Below are 19757 nucleotides of genomic sequence, written 5' to 3'. Positions count from 1 at the left end.
AGTATAGTTTTTTTTTTTTTTGCTTGCAAGATTTGCTTGACCAACTATATTAGCTAATTGAATTCGTCAACATTTAAAGAATTTCAGTAGGTACAGTTCGGACTTCATCACGACACGGCTGTTACCTAATAAAAATGGCGGCAAAGTCAAAATCTGAGTTGAAAATATATCTTACACCAGTTCATAGATTCATTCAGTTCAGTTTATTTCAGTGTTCATTTCTTAGAGTATTGCTGTGATTCATTATCTCGAAAGTGTTGTCGGTTGTGGGTAAGTTATTTGTGGTATGTTAATTATACTAGAAACGGTACCTACCCTGTTTATTTAAGCATAACTCTTATAAGGTACCTATTGTAAGCACTCAGATAAGTACATAAATAAAATATGCGACCGGTATTTCTCCTCTCCAGCTATTCATAGTCCTCTTATGAACTCATATCAAATTGATTCATATTTCATATGAAAGAATATTGTTAACAATGGATTGCCGTCTCCTGAAATAATTGTTGTTTGAAATCCATAAACAAGTGAGCTTAGTCAAAATATTTCAATCTTTCACGTAAATACGTAGTCCTCAAGAGCGAGAATGATTATTCCTGTAGATATATTATGTAGGTAAGCTACCTGTCAACTTCGCCAAGATATCGTCAAGCTAAAAGGGTCGCCAATGCGCATGTTATTACATGCGCGTTGGCGACCCTTTTGCTTCTCTGGTGTTGCAGGCGTCCATAGCCTACGGTGACTGCTTACCATCAGGCGGGCCGTATGCTTGTTTGCCACTGACGTGGTATTAAATAAAAATAGGTTGCTATACATAATATAGGTATGATGGTATGAAGGAAGGCAGCCAAAAAAAACAACAACTGTCCCTTACGATTTAATTTTTCATTTTAGGTTTATCCTATATTAAGTACATTATAGTATACTTTTAAATTAATGATAACAATTATTAAGATTTTATTATGATTTCCCATTTATCGTACATACATAATACGTAAATATTGTGCTTAATATATATTTTCATGAATGAAATGCACTATAGTGGACAGTTTGGCGTAATGAGCCTAGCAACTTTAGAAAATTAATATATGCAGGTAGGTATACCTACTTGTTTGGATATGTAATATGTATAGTATTTATTATAAACTATGTATTATGTAGTCTATATATAAGGCAAGATGGCCACCGCTATGGCTAACGTGTTTCAATATTTTATTTGGTATGCATTTAATAGTAAAAATCTACTTAAATTATAATGTATATTGTGTACATTTCGTATATAATTATAGGGCCGAACCTGGCTGGTGCTCCGGCGCATGTGATTAGTCATTCGATTCGGCCTAAATATTCAACAATTTTAATTACTCTTCCACATAATAAATAGTTATCAACGTGTAGATTTACAAATATCAACAAAATAAATTACGAATAACAGCATATTACAATAATTAAAATTATTCTTACAGACTACGATTCAGTGATCTATAAGTATACCTATTTCTAGTGCTTCTAACTTGTACTAAGTCACCGGCCAACTTTACGTTCAATTTTATATATCTAACTATGTTTATTTTAAAATACTATGATAACAAAATAAAATAAGATGATGTTTTTCATAGTTGATAATGTCGATATGGATTGTTTTAAAAGTATCTTCGACATGATAAATCTATTAAGTGATCTATTTTAATCTGCTTTATAAATTATAAAGTTGTAAATACATACAGTTAGGAATTTAAGCAAGTAGGCCGGCAGACATTGAAGTTCATTATAATAACGTTATATGGACTAGTCATTGAATTATTCTAACTAGTAAGTACTCTACCGCCTTGGAGAACGAACCCTACATTACGATGAGGCAAGTACAAGAAATTACGTTTCCGAGAACTTCATTACATTAACCTTATTAATAACATTTAATAAGTTTATTGCTCTCCTTAACCCTAAACCGAGCCCTCGTTGGGCGTATTGAGCAACGTGGACATGTCGTGTCGTGGACCTACACACTACGTACACAAGCCAAGAATATTAAAGCCTAGAAACCTGCTAAAAAAATACATTTGTCGCTTTTAGAATAATCGAATCAAAGAACGATAACCATTAATGGTCATTACGAATGACCGGACTCACGTTTCAGGCTTTACTATTCCAAGCTACACAATATATTAAGCAGGTACTTCCCAATTGTTCTATTCAATTGTGGGATTCTTGACCGTAAGGTTCGATCTCGTTTAAAGCGTTCTATAGAACTTCTGGGAACTACCTACCCGAATAAGCTACATTAACTAGTGCTTGACAATGACATTAGCTTTGGTAAGTCATAGATAAGCGTTACATAAAAAATGTGGGTCTTTATAAATACAATTAAAAGAACATTATCCGATTTTTATTCATATTAAGTACACTGTTCTTTTAGTATTTTTCCAGCGCTAAAATAGGCCCAGTTCATGTCCTTTCCATGGATTATTACTTATCATGATAAGTAATATTTTTTACGACTGCGATACATGCAGTTGAGAGTTGCAAAGCCATTTCATTTTAATAGCCTCAGATTATATCGGACCGTGTTAAATTACTTACCTTATACCTACGTGCAGTATTGCAGCATGGATTGGAAGCTAGTATAACACTTAATTATTTATTGGATATAACAATAAGAGGAGGTCAGTTACCGAAACACTTAACACGATTATGGTCACTAATATTTTTGAAATGTCACTTCTAAAATATGAATTATGTATTTGGGTATTTTACTGATAAAGGTATCTACGTAAAATATATGTGTAAATACAATACAATACAATGTGTTAAATAAGGAAGTACATAATATAATTTGAAGACGTTAGCTGCCTTACAGTAAAAATATGTCGTAATATTTTGGTAAGACCTTTTATCTCACAAGCTGCAATAGTCTTTTATTGTCATTAAACAGCTGATACGTAAGTTGAAATAAAGTGTAGTAATTGTAATGAATAAGATTATACAATCGTATTAAAATATGATGGAAAATGTACCTAGAAAAGTATATCTAATTAATCTATGAAGTATAAAAAATAGGAAATATCATTTACATAATGTGATGTCAGGAAGAATAAATGAATTAGGCAAGAACTTTGTTTTACACCTACGTTTAAGTAATACGTCAGACAGACCGCCGCTCACACCGACGCGACGTCCGGTTGGTGGATCTACCGTCAGCCATCTTAATCCTACTAAAAGCTCACAGCTTTGGTCGTCGCTTATTTTTGGTTGACACCAATTTCTATTGGTACAAGAAATTGTTTAACGTTTAGTCTAAATATTTGGCTTTCCTGTGGTAACAAACGGACCGTTCGACCTCATTTATTCACTTCATAACTTTTATAATAACCTAAGTATAGTATACTATAGGCACTATGATTCCCTAATATTCGTTCGTCCAAAACGGGAACGCTAAGTGTATTCCCTCAGCCATATTTAGCTATCATCATTTCATCACATTTTAAAATCCTACGTCGTCATTGCCATGGCTACAATGCAACGCTGTTAAATATATAAATTTATTAATCCACTAGCCTTAATAAGATATCCAAAGACTAATTTTGGGTCAGATCTTAAAATGTTCTGGGGCAATTTTGTCATAGTATAGCCACTGTGTTCTTCATTGGTTACTGCATGCGTGCCTCTTGAAGTTGTGGAGGGTACGAGAGGGGCGGCAGAAGGGGTCCCTGCACTCCTCCGCTGGGCAGCGCGTAGTAAGGCGACATGTAGCCTGCTCCGCTTGCCGCCGCCGCCGCAGCTGCTGAAATCAATGATAATTTTTAAGAAAAAAAACCGACTTCAATGGGGGATGCCGCTGAAAGTTCACTTATTGTTGAAGGTGCACTCTTATATTCCAGACAATGAAATGAAAAAGACAGCATCTTTTGCCTAATTATGTAGAAAAGGAGGTAAAACCACCCACTTTTCTAGTAGCATTTCGTTTTTGTAAGGGTCGCAGTTCTAACCTAACCTAACCTACTTTTCTGATAGCATTTCGTTTCTGTAAGGGTCACAGCTCTAACCTAACCTAACCTACTTTTCTGATAGCAGTTCTGTTCTGTGACAATCGCAGTTCAAAACACACCCACCCACCTAACCCACTTCTCTAGTAACATTTCCGGGTCCGGGTCTGGGTCCGGATCCGAGTCCGGGTCCGTGTCCGGCTGTCCGGGTCCAAGTTTGGGTCAGAGTTCGGTCCGGGTCCGAGTTGGGGTCCATGTTCAGACCCGGGTCCGGGTCCGAGTCCGGGTCCAAGTTTGGGTCTGAGTCCATAAGGAAGAGAACAAATCGCCAAACGTAAACTATGTGTCATTGAAAAGTTCCATTCTGATCATCATCAGCAGTTCCACTTCATCAAATGTCACTTTTTTAAATGTAAATGCTGGATTTGTTGATGCAAATACAAAAATCACTATATGTATGCCTTTAACATTTGAGGAGTTCCCTCGATTCCTCATGGATCCCATCATCAGAACTGCTTTTTGACAAAAACGGGACCAATTTGTATGTATATACATATAATCAAAAAAAGAATTTTCAAAATCGGTCCAGAAATGACGGAGTTATGGAGTAACAAACATAAAAAAAAAACATACAACCGAATTGAGAACTTCCTCCTTTGAAATCTTGAAGTCGGTTAAAAAAGGGTATTAGGAACAAAGTTACCTACATTCACACTAGGTACACTAATTTACTCGTATTATATTCGCATTTAATCCATGAGATTAACGCATGCTGATACACGGAGTATCCTTTCTTAATTGGCATCTTTATGGCACAAATATACCTACTACTGGTTACTTTATGGAGTACCATAATATGTCTATAGTTCAATTAAATATAATCCTTAATATATATTTAATTGAGCTATAGACTTACTAGGTGAGTCTTTATGTTTCTGTTGTGTCGTTCAGTTCTGTGCAAGCAAATGAAACTTACCGGCAGCTGTAGCGTACGGGTCGAATCCTGCGGCCGCGTACTGCTGCTGATACGCCGCGGCGCCCTGCGCGGCAGCAGCCTGGTACTCGTAGAGGTGGTTCGCCGCGGCCATGGCGGCGGCGTGCTGCAGCTGCGGCAGCTGTACCAGCCCGCCGGCACCGGACGTCACCCCCGCGCCCACGCCGCTCATCGCGCTCATCGTGTACCCCGGCGTGCCGTACACGTATCCCGGCGACAACCTGACCAAACACAACAACTAATGTTAATGCCAATTTAAAGGCATCAGACAACATGCGCTAAGGAATAAAATACCCTTTAATCGCCTAAAAAAAATATTGACCAATACGTAATAAGATCAATGTTAAAAAAAACTGATTTAATAAAGTTCGTGTATCTCTGTGACTGTGACTAGCAAACAAATCACTACCACAAAGGGGGCTTCGCGCTTACGCAGAGCTCCTATTTGTAAGAGATATTGGTCCTTTGTCTAAATCTGATCACTGCAAAACTACCTTATCTTGACCAAAAGCGACTTGTAACAAATTCATTGTTTTCCGTTGGTAAAATCGTTTTTAACTCTTGTCTTATTGCGTATTGGTCGGATTGTGTTGTGGTCGTTATGATTATTGTACATCCTTATGCGAATAAAGGATTAGTGTTCCCCAGCGCGTGCTGCTAAATCACCCCAAGATAACCGTTCACAAGCAGTGTACTAAAACGTAGCGCAAGTGAAAGATCATCACATTTTAATAATTAATACTGTAAAACAGAACTGTCATCACACTCTAGTACCTAGCCCTGTTTGCAACGTCGACACGGCACGAGCAATCTAATTTTGTTAGGTTAGTAGACATCGATTAACGACTAGAATATAAAACTGTAAGTATGCAACGGACCGGAGCTAGTGGGATGTCGCCGTGGAGGAACCGCCGCCGTGCGTCATTGCCAGAAAAATATTCAAAAAACTTTTTAAAATATAGAGCAAGCGGCAGCGTCCACTCCGCCTCGCCCGAAATATCTGCATCATTCGTCTTGACTCGTCTTATCGCGCGACGCTCGTGGAGACTGAATTAAAATTAAGATGCCTCACGTGTCAATTACGAAACGCGAAGGGGTTTTGGGTTCATTAGTGCAGATAATCTACCTCTAATAACTAATCTTAATGGCTACCTACGGTGAAGGTAAATAGTTGGAGAGGTTCCAGAAAATATAAATAACACCAAAATGCGGCAAATCGGGTGATGTAGGTATTAGACACCTGTACATCATCAGGGACGGCATCGTTCTCTGAGTTAGATTGGTAAATTTACTTATACATTAGGAGGTGTAGAAATAACGTAGAGTTCGCTTGATTCCTTGCGAAGGCGGTCAAGTGTGCATTGGAGTGGTTCTGCTCAGCGGCTCGCCGCGTCAGCATTTTGTAAGGGCTCTCAGGGAGCTACGCTTCTAACAGTCGATGTTGTTGGAACGCGATTTTGCTTCCTTTTCTTTCAGCTAATAGCCAATAGAGAAGGCGATTGATTGTCGTTAGAGGTTGAGTCTTTGGGATTATGCGGTGGCAGAGAAGACGCACGGGGCGCATGCGTGGTGCCCGCCCGCCGAAACGCTCCGCCCGCCCAACACGCCCACCTGTGATCTGCTACAGCTCTTTTATGAATACTACCTACTTGGTAGTATAAGAATTCTAGTATGTACGGAATATTTTGTAAGTTTGACTTGCATAACAAAAAGGGGGGCGTGAAATGTTGCTTTCTAATTAGTTGTTACCTACATGGAGGTATCTCCTCTCATCAAATCTCTATCGAAGTAATTATGTTGTTTTATATAGTACATAATGTAGGCATTCATTAATTTTTCTTAGAATATTCGTTATTGCCATATCGACTATGGCCTACTATATAAGTAATAAGTAAAACACTGATTTAAATTTTCACGATACTTTTATTTTAATTATACGCCATAGTCCCGTTTACTACATAAGTACCTACGAAAATTGGATACTGCAGTCACATGAGAGCGCACGAGCGGGCGGACCAGCTCAGTTCCCGCTCCTAGACATAATTTGCAGTCGCTGTGGCCGAAATCGGTCGGGAGAGAGATGATGATGACCTACATATCCAAGTACCTATCTAATAGTAGCGAGTCGTCCTTAGAATTCAATTCCCAACGGCTTGTCTAATTTGTGACAACTGAGCAGCTTTTCCTTCAAGTCTATAAGAAAATGCAGTGTTTTTTTACTCAATTGATAGCTATGTTTGACGCGCCGACACTGGTACAGTCAGCATCAATAGTAGCGGATCAAACAACGCGTCATAAGTAGGTATCTAGTAGATACTATCTACATTCTGTAACAGCTTAACAAAAAGATCTTTATATATAGAACAATTAAGACTGTAAAATATATACTTTTAAATGTGAATTTTAGAAATTTATCTATATTTGGAAAAGTTATCTCGGGGGTCAGATACTTTTGGCGCGTTGTTTCATCCGCTACTATTGGCGCTGATTGTACCTATAGGCATACATACCTAATCCTAAGCCAAGGTGCTTACAGTAGGATATTTCATAATTAAGAGATATTGAACAAATAATACAAATAAACACTCAAAACACAGCATTTTACACTGGCGGAACATCACACAAGCCCAAAGTATCTAAACCACAAAATAACTTCAAACGATAAAGTAACAACCTAGCAGAATACACTAGATTTCTAGTACTTATAGGAATAGTTAGGTTTAAACTTTATCACTTAAGTGATCTCTACAATTACATCGTAGGTAGGCATACATATAGTTAATGTCTACTATCTACCCACCCGGTACTTTCGCTATCATCAGTCATTTTATATTGGTAGTCATGTCAAATACAGTAGATGGCATGGTAATGACTCTCTTCAGAAGTTTGTTCTATTCAGTCAACTTTAATAACATATACTAATCTATGCTTTGATCTACAATATGTACATTTTTAAATAAGTCAAGACGTACGTCTTTGTAAGTGCCAAGGAAAAATAACAAAATGACATTAATCAAATGACGCTTCCACTTGATTGTTTTTCTATTAATTTGATTGTGTTTATATGAATAATATATGTTGTGGTGATGTGGCGGGCGTGTTTGATGAGGCAGCATCGGACAGCAAACGGTTATAAATCACGAGCACACGGAAGGCATCGTGGATGCAACCCTGACTCGGTGGAGTGGACTTCCCAGTAAAGGACAACACGGCAGCGGCGCGGGCGGCTCGCGCGCATGGCTATTATGCCCTTACCCACCCACCGACCGCAGAATCACGTGTTTGGCTCAAACGAACCAGCATACGTGTACAAAGTTTTTACGGATCACTCTGTTATGCTGGGTCGTCTGAGCTGACGCTCACCTGCGCTCGGTAAGCGACGCAAATATAGGGCCAGGTCGAGAGTGCGTTCACACCTACGCACACACAACGCGCCCTCGACCGACACTGCGAGCCGACGCCGCCCTCCCTATACATTCTTCGTAAGTGTATTAAACGAAATCCACCACCAACAAAAATCAAGTCCAATCAACAAAATCGTACACGAACACGGCATAAAACATAAAAAGTAAATAAATAGAAGTGTCGAGAACGATGCGTATAGGTGTCACTGCGATGAGCGGCGCCCGCGGCGCTCGCAGCCGGCGCCGCCCATGCTCCGATATAGCATTGTAAAACGTAAACATTAAAAAACCCAATCGACTAAGTCACACCCAAAACGAAAAATCCACTCTCACGCTCACGCTTGCCATAGATACCTATGTGAAATGTTTGATAATGTTTAGTCTAGGTGTGGTCCATCGGCCGCCGCGCCGCTAGCCGTCCGGAGACGCCGCTCGACTCATCTACCGAGACAAAAGTCAGCTCAACAATTATTTCTTCAATTAATACCACCTGCACACATACCTGTACCCTAATTATCGTAGTTGTCGTTATTATCCCATATTTACGTATAATTTAGTAGTAGATTTCCCATAACTACCTACCTACAGCTGACCTCGATATGGACTGTTTCAAATTAGTTTAATAATATAACTGAACTAAACCAAACTAATGATAAATATGCATACAGAATTCTTAGATTACTCGTTTGTTAAGCCCCATAGAGAAATCATTACATTAAGTACCTATAATACCTAAATCCCTTGTCTAATAGTCGTAATTAGATAGATACCTATCAGAAGCTTACGGTATCGGAAATTGTCCTTTGGAGCATCGACATCTGATTTTTGTCTCGTGAGATGTTTAGAGCGGCATGCGGCGCCGCTAGTGCTGGCAAATATCAAAGTGTTGAACCATTGAACATCGATACAGATGATGAAGGCGGGAAGCAAGTCCGCACTTACCCGTACGGAGTGGGCAGCACTGTCTGGTATCCGGCGCGCACGCCGGCTGCCGCCGCCGCCAAACCGAACCCTGCAACAATCCAGCCTATTAATAACATGGAAATGTTACACTAAATAAATCTAGCTGCCAAAAAAAAGGGGACACTAAATTCCGATAAACATTAGTCCTTCATCAGGTAGAAGTATATAGGAGCAAATACCTAGGGAATCCATGCACACTAAAGGAAGCAACTAGCAACCTGAAGACCATGCTAGGCTTCGTGGAGGAGCTGGGGTGGTTGGAGTAGCGCTACCTCGTTTCACGCAAAATAGGCACATTGGATGTCGAGTTGCGGAAAATGCCCAGCAAAACTAACTAACTAACTAGTCCTTCATCATTCTTGTTTTGAAACTTTTTATATACTATTTTACTTTACGGATGTGACTAGAGATTTCTAACTAAAATATATCACAAAGATATTGGAACACTTCCAAATGACACAAGAGTGAACTTAGCGCAGGCAACGTTAAAATGTTAATTTCTTTTTATTGCATTGTTAAGTCGCCCGAGGCGGCATCTATTTTGGTCGCTCGCCGCCCGCCCGGGCTACGACGTCGGCATCCAGGGACATGCTCGCGAGAAGAGAAGACGACAAACGGCTTCTATAAATGGCTTTCAATCGTTGGCACCGCCGACCAATGAAGAGAATGCTCTAAAGTGGCATCTTCACATTGATTGACGGCGTGATCCGTCCAAAAAAGCAAAGCTAAGGTATCTTAATGCCTCTGCTTTCGTTGCGCAATTCCAGGTATGCGCTAATTCCAAATAGATAGGTACATGCCGGTATTAATTCATGCTAACCTCTGTCGACCGTGGATTTGGCAAGTACTGCGGGAAGCAAATAACATGTCGCATTTCGGATATGCGCAATCATTATAACAGCGTTGGTAAATCGCTGATTAATGACTAACGGCCAAAAGAGCGTGACCTCTACCGGACTGTAAATATGGTGGCTATTGTATATGGTGAAATGTTCATCGGTGATTACTGCGGATCACATCCGGAATGGCCCGGATGGTGTCGCGGTTCGGCAGTCGCGATAATGTCGCTGTAACCTTCCGTGAGGCTGTATCTTTCAATATCATCTGATGCTCAAACAACAACTCAATTAGATTTTTGATAAGTAATCCTGGAAATATAGAGGCTTAGGTGAAATTATTTTGGTTAAATGTAAAACTAACCCTTACAATATTCAAGGTGTCATTAAGGATGAATGGATACTACCAATCGAATTGACAGAAAAACCACAAAGACACCCTCGGAAAGCGCTGGTCGCGTGCTACACGGTAGATACCTAACTTACGTACCTACATACCGTGGCATGGTCTCGTGATGGGCCGCAGCCATTCGATCGATGCCATGCCATTTGACGGCCGAGGTCGAACCACTGTCCACCATAAAGCTTATCTTGATTCATTATTTTTTCCCTTTATTACCATTGTCGTTCAGCCTACATGCAGTGCGTTGTAAGTCCTTTGTTAGCGGCGCGTGACCCAGTTAAATTTCGTCGTAAGCGAATGTTTCCATATTCGGTTTAAAAGCTGAATATCAATCACCGATACTGATTAGGATTAATTCAAAAATGTTTAACTAAATTTGGACTAATACCTATATATGTAAATATAGAGTATGTAAATTAGTCATACCTACGTCATAAAATGTGTACACAATGAGAGTAATGACGTGTTATTTGGGACATGCGACTCATGGTTCCCGTAGGTGTAGCAAACAACAGTTTATATTTAATGTTCTTCGCTTGTTTCAGGACGTCTACGTTCTTCGTGAGGGTCGACGAACTGCGAAGCCGACACTAAGAGCTTAAAGTCGCTTGTAAGGATTCTACGGAAATACGATTTTAGACGCAGGCGGATCGAGTGGGGCGGCGATACGAATATCAGTCATCAGCTATCCATATAAGTACGAAGTACCTAATCATTTCGTATACTTTACCTACTAAGTACTACTTCTCTATATTCTAACTAGTAACGTTTGCCAAAATCATGCAAATATTGAAATCAATCGTCGACATGTCAGAAACAAAAATAATTTGTTACCTATGAACCGAAGCGAATAGGGCAATATAATCATTAATATTGGTTTACGACTTTCAGGAAATGCGTTTAGCCAAAATCGCCATAAAGCCGAGGTAGAGACGTAGAAAACAACCCGTTAAAATTGTAGTACAATATTGCTTTCAAATACATTGTACACGATTGCGATGTCGCGCAAGTTTACCAGCAGGCACGAGAATAGAACTAGACAAGCCGTGGCCCGGTTTCGTTTGACCAAACTGCACGTTCGGAGTGACCGTGTCACTTTTCATGACTGCTACCTAAATCATAAAACATTTTGTCCCGATTATGCTTGTCCCCTCTGGAACTTGACATACACATCCCAAGCAACTTATAGATGATGTGAGGCCACACTTATTTTGGGTTGTGTTAAATTAGCGTTCAAACTAACATCTCTAGCCTTCCCGTGTGTTTGATCCACTAAGGTGTCTTCTTTTTAAAACGCAAGCAGCCATCAATCCACTCAGTGTGCGTAGCCAACGTGTCAATCGTTAACGCTCCGTAGGAACTATCACTGTCGCACTATTATGGATGAGTGATAGAGAGAGATGACTACGCTACGCTACGGAGCGTTAACGATTGGCACGTTGGCTAAGTACCCAGGAATAATGATCGCCGACCAACCTCCATTTACATCAGGCTCATTAATCGCTCCACGTTTCCGAGATTCGATTATTTTCAAAAAACGACGCGTTGAACTCTATCGAACTCCTAAATAAAAACATCGACTTCGCAATGTTTAAGCAAATTATTGTTTTCAATATCCCTAGTCCAGGTCAAAAGACGCACTTTGAAGTTCGATACAAGGATGTCTTTGTAGGCTGTACAAAAGGTACAGTAATCGTAGCCGGAGCCCTGGCGAGCTGCCAGCTCTGGTGTCGCTGCGGAGGCCGCGACGAGCGACGTTCCCAAAACTGCGTATATTTAGACAAAATAAAGAGCGAGCCGAAGACAAAACGAGACGCAACTCTGTTTTATAAATAACCGCGTCGTTCGCCGGACGCCAGCCTCGCTCGGCCAACCTCTGCTCGCCAGCTGTTGTACATAAATATTAATTAAGACACGAAGAAAGCCACGTTTTCAACTTAAGGATCTCTTATCTTTTAGGTGATGGGCTGATGAGTTACTGGATTTTAAAGAAATGAAAGAAATAGCTCACAAACGAAGAGCTGTTAAAAATTACGGGCGTTGTACCCAGGAGTAGGATAGTCAGACACTAACATAACAGTAGGTACCTGTCGACCGGTACACGTGTCGGATTGACACAAATGAAGTACTTACTAAAGAAGGTAGGACTGTACAGAATATTATAGACCGTTACAAGGTACACTTGCTAAATGTATCAAAAGGTTAGCGAGAGGTCAGCCGCGCGAACGGTGGTGATAGGTAACGTCAGCTAGCGAGTAATCTACGAAGGATTATTGCTGGAGCAGGGCTTCGCGCGGAAGTCGCCTGGCGGATCGCGTTACAAAGGCAAAGGGAGCGGAACCTCTAGGCTGTCGCTGTCTTATTCCTATTTTATTAGTATTTTTCTAGGACCCTTTTACGGTTTATTATGATTACTTAATATTGAAATTAAGGCGATTTTGCTGCTTCTAGCGTTAATAAGCGTTAAGGAAACAAAGGAGGCTATTAATTCACATTCTAAAGAAAAGCCAACTCCCGAGTGCGTGTAGATAGATAACAATAACTGAACTCAACTATTTAATTTTCGTACTTAAGATCGTTTTTCAAGATTATTATAAATCTGCTAAATTTATGCAAGAGTAAACACATTCAAGAGATATAATCGTGTCAACAAACTGCAGTACCAGATACTTAGGACGTATGCCATATGTCAGTTGACACGGAAGATATTCGAGAGAAAATTTATTTACGCGAAATTCCTGTTTTACGTCAAGGAAACTTTAACGTTGAATGAATGTTTCACATTGAATGAAAATATAATTACAATTTTCAAGTAGATATTATTAATATTAGCAAATAAATTCGCGTGCTAGAAATTGAAGTGCCCAGGTATGACAGTATGACTAATTGAAAGTAGGTACCTCACTTCCTCTTGGCAATGATCTGATGCATTCCGTAAATAGGCCAGTCTTGTATATAAAGGACATTTTCAAGCAATTTTCATTGAATTCTGAACTTTATATTTCATTGCTTATTAGTAGTTATTAGCTAGCGAAGAATTTGTGCATTTAAGTAGGTACTGTTTTAGAATTGCGGAAATGTAAATATGTAGTTTTTATGCGTGATAAAATTTATGGTATTCACGATTCTAATGTAATAGAAATGATTTTATGGTTGGGATCACAGCCAAGCTGCCACGCGGTGTAGTAATTACACGTTTCCGCCGTGCACAATAAAATACAGAAATGAGATATAATGAAGCAGCAATGCGGCTCTACTGCGGACCGGTGGTAATGTTAGCGCGTCTTTAAATTGCATATATACCATGTACTCATGAAAAAATATGGGACTATATTACACAAAAAAAATTAACAGAAAGCTATGCCAAATTTACAATTCTAGTTACTTTGTATGATTCGGTACCTAGGTACCGACGGTACCGGTAGGTTGCATCTACCTTTAAGTAATATGGGACATGGGTACTTACTGCTAAAAATAGAATAAATGAAAACCCTGACACACTCTTGCACTTTTAATATAATCAATACTACAAAACCCATAGAAATGTGATTTAAGAAATTAGAGTATGACGGAATGTCGATAACTGGCAGAATCACGTGGTTGCTGCAGAGCGACAATTATGGCTTCGCTTCATACAACTACAAGTTTGCGTAATATCGACCTGCGCCATGCTCATTAGCGGATTAATACGTTATAGATACTATCGGAAGCCTGTAAAAAATTGTGGTATTAGATTATGTAAGACGATAAATATAAAAGTCATCACTTAGTCGGTAAACTAACATCGAATTGTATACAAAATTGTACCAGACTCAGATCAGAAAGGAAAAAGTAAAAAAAAAAATGAGGTACGAAATAACTGAAGTATGAAGTACGTTTGTAGAATGAACAGGATTAATCATCTTCATATATCTCTTTATGCTTTAGTGACAAATTAATTACATAACGGAAAAAGCTAATTAATGCCTACCCACGGGGTACCTAACCACTGGGTAATTAAGGGATACCCCAGAGCAACCTACCACCTTCATATGATAGAAGCGAAAGCTTCACATGCGTGTTTCTAAGTTCAATAAATGCAAGCAAGTAGCCAAGTAAAAATAATAAAATAATGATTGGTCGTTCCCCAATGCGCAGTGAACGAAACGACCGTTTGGATATCGATCGCGGCGCGTGCGGTGCTACCCATCAGTGCAGCCTAAATCCCACACCCAAAACAATACACTACTCCCAGTTCACCAATGGGTTCCGCATTAGCTTTCGCAAAAATCACTGTATGTTGACAGTGGCGTAAAAAAGAAATAAAAAGAATGACATTAACTTGTGAAACAAGACTAGCAAGCCAGGGTTATTTTTAAATGTGCGGCACACAAAACCATTGCTATTATTAAGCTTAAATGAGTAAGTTATTTAAAAGCCCAAATATTCCTGATAAATAAATAATGAAAAGCACACTCTTGATAATTCGTAAGTTTCATTAGTCACCTCCATTTCAAAGTGGGTAAATGCGTTAAAATTAATTTCAGGAGACATTGGTTGCGCTAGAATGAAGTAGAATGAGTCATTACATTACAGAATAATTTTTATAACTACGCGTGTACACTCGGTATTAAAAATATGTCAATATTATAGGTACTTATATTAGCGAAATACCAGCTTGTAACTTATCACACACGGGTACGTACTAGGTCAACATTACAGAACCCTAAAAAATAGTGCGGGGATGGTCCTGTACGACGTCCTCGGTCGAGGGGCGGCGCATGCATAAGTAATGCATCGGCGAAGGGCAGGCACGCGAGCGCCCAACAGGGACAAGCCCCCGGCACAAAGGGCTTAAGCTTAAACTCTTCATTAGTCAATGATGACTGGATGCGTGCCTCTCGAAAACTTGCGCCTCGGTGCCCAGAGATCCAAGCAGAGCGATGATTTCAGTGAGTATGCCAAACGTATGTAGTACCTAAATTACGTTTTTTGTTAAGAATTGGTCATTTTCAGACCTTTATTTGAAGTACTACTAAAGTAGAGTAAACTTTCATGAATACAAGCTAAAATAAGAACATAGATTAGCGCATATTTTCAGGATTATCATCACCATTGCCTATATTTAGCCCGGTTTGAACTTGGACAAGGAATAAAGAGATGCTGTGCCGACATTTTTTTCCGATTTATATTAACTGCTTTAATGTTGTTGTTAAACTTAAAAGTAAACTGACAGAGATCAATCGTTGTTTTATCCCAAACAGTATTATAGTATGTAAGCAAAACTCACCATACAATAATAAAATATTTTCATATCAAAAAATTGTGCTAGCTTTGAACGTATGAAAATTACAGTGGCGCTCCAAATGACAACAATTTTGACAAGGCGGGCAGGTGTGAATCGATTACCGCGGCACTCGCTCCACTATATATATAATTCATATCGTCACCTCGTCTGTTTGGACAAGTGCCCCGCCGGCCTTCATCAACACCATACAATAAAACTTTAACAATGTTTTCATAATCGACGCTGCTGAAATCGCCAGGGCACCGCATAGGTATATCGTATGCGACCGCTAGCATGTTTAGACGATGGTAACACAGTAAAAAATGTTTACAACATAAAAATATGGTAAATAGGTAGTTTTACGATAACGATCTTGTAGTTTTATTCTGTCAGTATTCATGTAGGTAAGTAAATATGGAGCAGCTAGTTAAACAACGGCCGTATATCGACAATCGAATTCAATATGTCGGTTGAACTACAGGCGCTGCGTAACGGTGACACGCCTGACGCCGATAACTATATATTCATAGTTTTTATATGTGAACATATAGGTTGGGTATGGGTATGGATGTATGGATGATGTTAAAACGTTAGCAATAAAAACAACTCTCCTTGAAACCCTCGGCTTATATTATGACTAGCGTCAGATAACATAATAATTATTGTCTTCGATTACCGCGATAGGTATTCATGAAATAAAACTAGTTTAACTGATTATATTCATTATACGCGATTCTTCATTAGGTATATTCGTTTTATTTCCTAGCTGATACAGTGTCTAAACATGCTACATGTATTCGATATGTAAATCTTTACTATATAAAATCTATAAAATTATGCTAGTTGCTCAAGCTTAAAAATACATAGTTGATTAATTATTTCCCAACTACACGAATAGTTTACAGCTAACAACTGCATCAGTCTGTTTCCTTTCGATAGAGCGGCCGCGATCCGTTGATGCCCCGCCCAGATTAACGCTTATTTATTTTGGCGCGAACACTATGCGCGAGCGGCGAAGACAGACACGACTTTACTCCTCCATTAATGCTGCTAACAGTAACAAATCGATTCCCCAAAAAAAAACAGAATAGAGCGTAGATAGTCCGATAGCAACTCAAAAAGCAACATTCAATTAATATTCCCTTCAACTGAATCGTCTTTCGATTTTTAAACACTTCTCAGACACTTTTACCCATTGTGCGATATTCAAATCAAGATTTAACAAAAACCCAATTTCAAACTCTGATAATCTTATCCCTGTTTATCAAAACTAACAAATGGGTCTGCTTATTAAGCGTGCACATTTGTATACACCTAATTTACATTAAAAAACGTGGTCTTATTTTCGTTGGAGACAATAAATCGCAGGTACAGAGGACATTGAAGGGGAGCCGGGTGCGCATGCGCTCATTCATAGAGAAACCCCTCTAAAATAACGGTAACTACCCCGAGGCTGCGTCGCTGGCGGATGAAACGGTTGCGCTAAAACCGGACTCGTTTTAACGGACTCCGTTCCCACTGGGCCCCTATTGATCACAGACAGCACAAAACCTAGGTACAAAATCGAGTTTCGAGGACCTGAATTTGGAATAACACGAGTGTTGATTCTTTCTCACGGTGGGAAGGTAACATTGATAAAAGATGCTGTTGTAACTTATCCACAACGTCCGTTGAAATCGCACAAACATGTCGTTTTGTTAGTTTTTGATTCGCACCCCTAGCTGTGGATACTAAACTGTGAGGAAACGACAGCCAGTAAACCGTTATTCCCAGCGCAGGTTTGAATTTCGGAAGGATTCTGTAAACAAACTAATACAGCTCGTAAGTCTCAGCCATGCAGTTACCGTAGTAGACTAAACAGGGTATTTTGGCGGCAGATCTATGTAATGCGTAAATGCGTTTATTCAGTTCTGACATTATGTCGGTATTGTTCTCGGAACTGTTTAAGTTCGAACGCTTTGAAGATAGCTACTAAGTACAATACATTGTCTTGTGTGTATGTTACGGCCGTCTGATAGATTGTGATTTAAAAAAGTTATAGACAAGAATATCAATTACGAAATAAAGTTATTGTAAATCTGCTTTTAACAAAGCCCACACTACAAATAAAATATTTTAATAAACGATTTCTGAAACTGTGCACGGCTCCGTATCTTTAATTACACATGAAACTTTATTTTATCAACTGCCAAATGATTCCCTATCACCGGAATACAAGCCCGATCGATAAGGTTCATGGATGACCCCACCGTATAACTAGGGCCGCGTCACATACGATTTCGTTAGGGCTGCCGATGCGTGGACAATGTAGGAAAGCTTGCGCCGGAGCATATGGCGGGGCCGGTAGACCACGGCCAGGTGGCCCGGTGTCACGCGCGCCTGCGCCCATTGTGTACACTGTTACCTAAAAAGCCATATGTAATTAAAAATCCCGTAAAGATACGACTTTTTAGCTCCGTACACGGCCCCGAGCGGCTTTCAATGTGTGCACTACCCGACACGTCGTGGAACAATACTGCGACCTCCATAATAAACATGCATATGACAAGGATCCATTCAGTCGTTCTGACACTTTCTTTGGTAAAACTGTAAACAGTCACTGGCGATGGCGGTTTTTTATTAAGTCTCTATGGAGACTTACAATACCTGACAAAAAAACTTGCTCTACCTCATTAGAAATTTATTGTAGGCAATGATTGAATTTATGTAGAAAACATTTACATATTAAATAACTACTTAGTAGTAGTAAGTAACTTGCTACTAAGTAGTTATCTAAATACTAAATAGGTTTTCGGATCCGAAGGATATACTTATCGGTCACATCCCACAACTGCGATCTCTGCTTAACTCTATACTAATTTAATCTCTTACGCAATCTTTCATCGCTTTATAGTCCATTCTGAATGCCTCATTTCTTGCGGAACCATGCCACAACCGTTACGACCTTCGGTTAAATACGACCTTCTTCCACTTTAATTAAGATCAAACCCGCAAATCACGACACGTAACTGCGTAATTCTATACAACGCCAAATTAAAGAGGAGCCAACTTAGCATGGCATTGTCAGTCATCAATTTAATCCAATGCCTGTGTATGTACGGAAGTGTATTATGACCCGTCATTCTTGTTACCTCACACTCCAGATCACTTGCTTACTAGATGGCTCATATTATGATGACTGATCCCGATCCCAAACCGACTAGGTGAATATTATGCACCTACTTTATAATAATATGTGAGCGCCACCGCAAATTACAGTTGCGTTCTTATTGGTAACGCGACATATAAATTACAAATATCATCAAAGTTTGGTTTGATTTACAGTTTACAGACCAACTCGAGTTTTAATTGTTCGATCTGTTTCCGATATGATACTGAACTGTCAGTGTAAAAAGTGACATTTCTTCAATTAAAAACCTCACTTTTGACACGGTATCATATCGGAAACAGATCAAATAACGAAAACTCGAATTGGCCTGCATGTCAAGAATAGAATGGTGGCAAGATGCATTTGTGGGGCTGGCGTAGGGTTGCCACCCATACTATAATATATAGTATCGTACTATATTTTAGTCACTTGTACTATATATTATATAAAAACAATATAGTACGAAAAATACTATATTTTCATCACTCAAGAATGGGGTACACAAATGTCACCGACATCGCATCGTATGCGACTTGGATTTTTAATTCGCCTCAAATCGGTGCCTTTTTTTTAAATTTCCCAGTAAATACTATATTTTATCAATATTTTGACAAAAATACTATATGTGTATAGAAAAAAATTGGCAACCCTAGGCTGGCGGTATGGTATTTTACAAGCGATTTGTGTGATGAGAGCACACTTTCACACACAGCTTTATAATGCGGAGTCTTTGAGAGGAAATCTACACCTCACACGGACT

General features: G+C 39.3%; 1 protein-coding gene across 2 annotated transcripts in view; it reads right to left on the bottom strand.

Annotated features, from left to right (window-relative positions):
- Positions 1-864: 864 nt before the first annotated feature.
- Positions 865-19757, bottom strand: part of LOC134756007 (RNA-binding protein 38-like) — a 36357-nt gene continuing 17464 nt past the window's right edge. The window contains exons 3-5 of one of the 2 annotated variants that reach the window (XM_063692774.1): positions 9324-9393; positions 4960-5198; positions 865-3781 (exon numbers count right to left, since the gene is read on the bottom strand). In XM_063692774.1, coding sequence (XP_063548844.1) covers positions 3648-3781; positions 4960-5198; positions 9324-9393 — 443 coding nt within the window. In that variant the 3' untranslated portion in view covers positions 865-3647. The remainder of the gene's footprint in view (positions 3782-4959; positions 5199-9323; positions 9394-19757) is intronic. The other variant, XM_063692775.1, reaches the window with a different exon arrangement.

Source organism: Cydia strobilella, chromosome 3 (genome assembly GCF_947568885.1).
Source record: "Cydia strobilella chromosome 3, ilCydStro3.1, whole genome shotgun sequence".
Taxonomy (NCBI): Eukaryota; Metazoa; Arthropoda; class Insecta; order Lepidoptera; family Tortricidae; genus Cydia; species Cydia strobilella.
The sequence above is the reverse complement of the archived record's forward strand: the minus strand, read 5'-3'. Positions and strand labels throughout refer to the sequence as shown.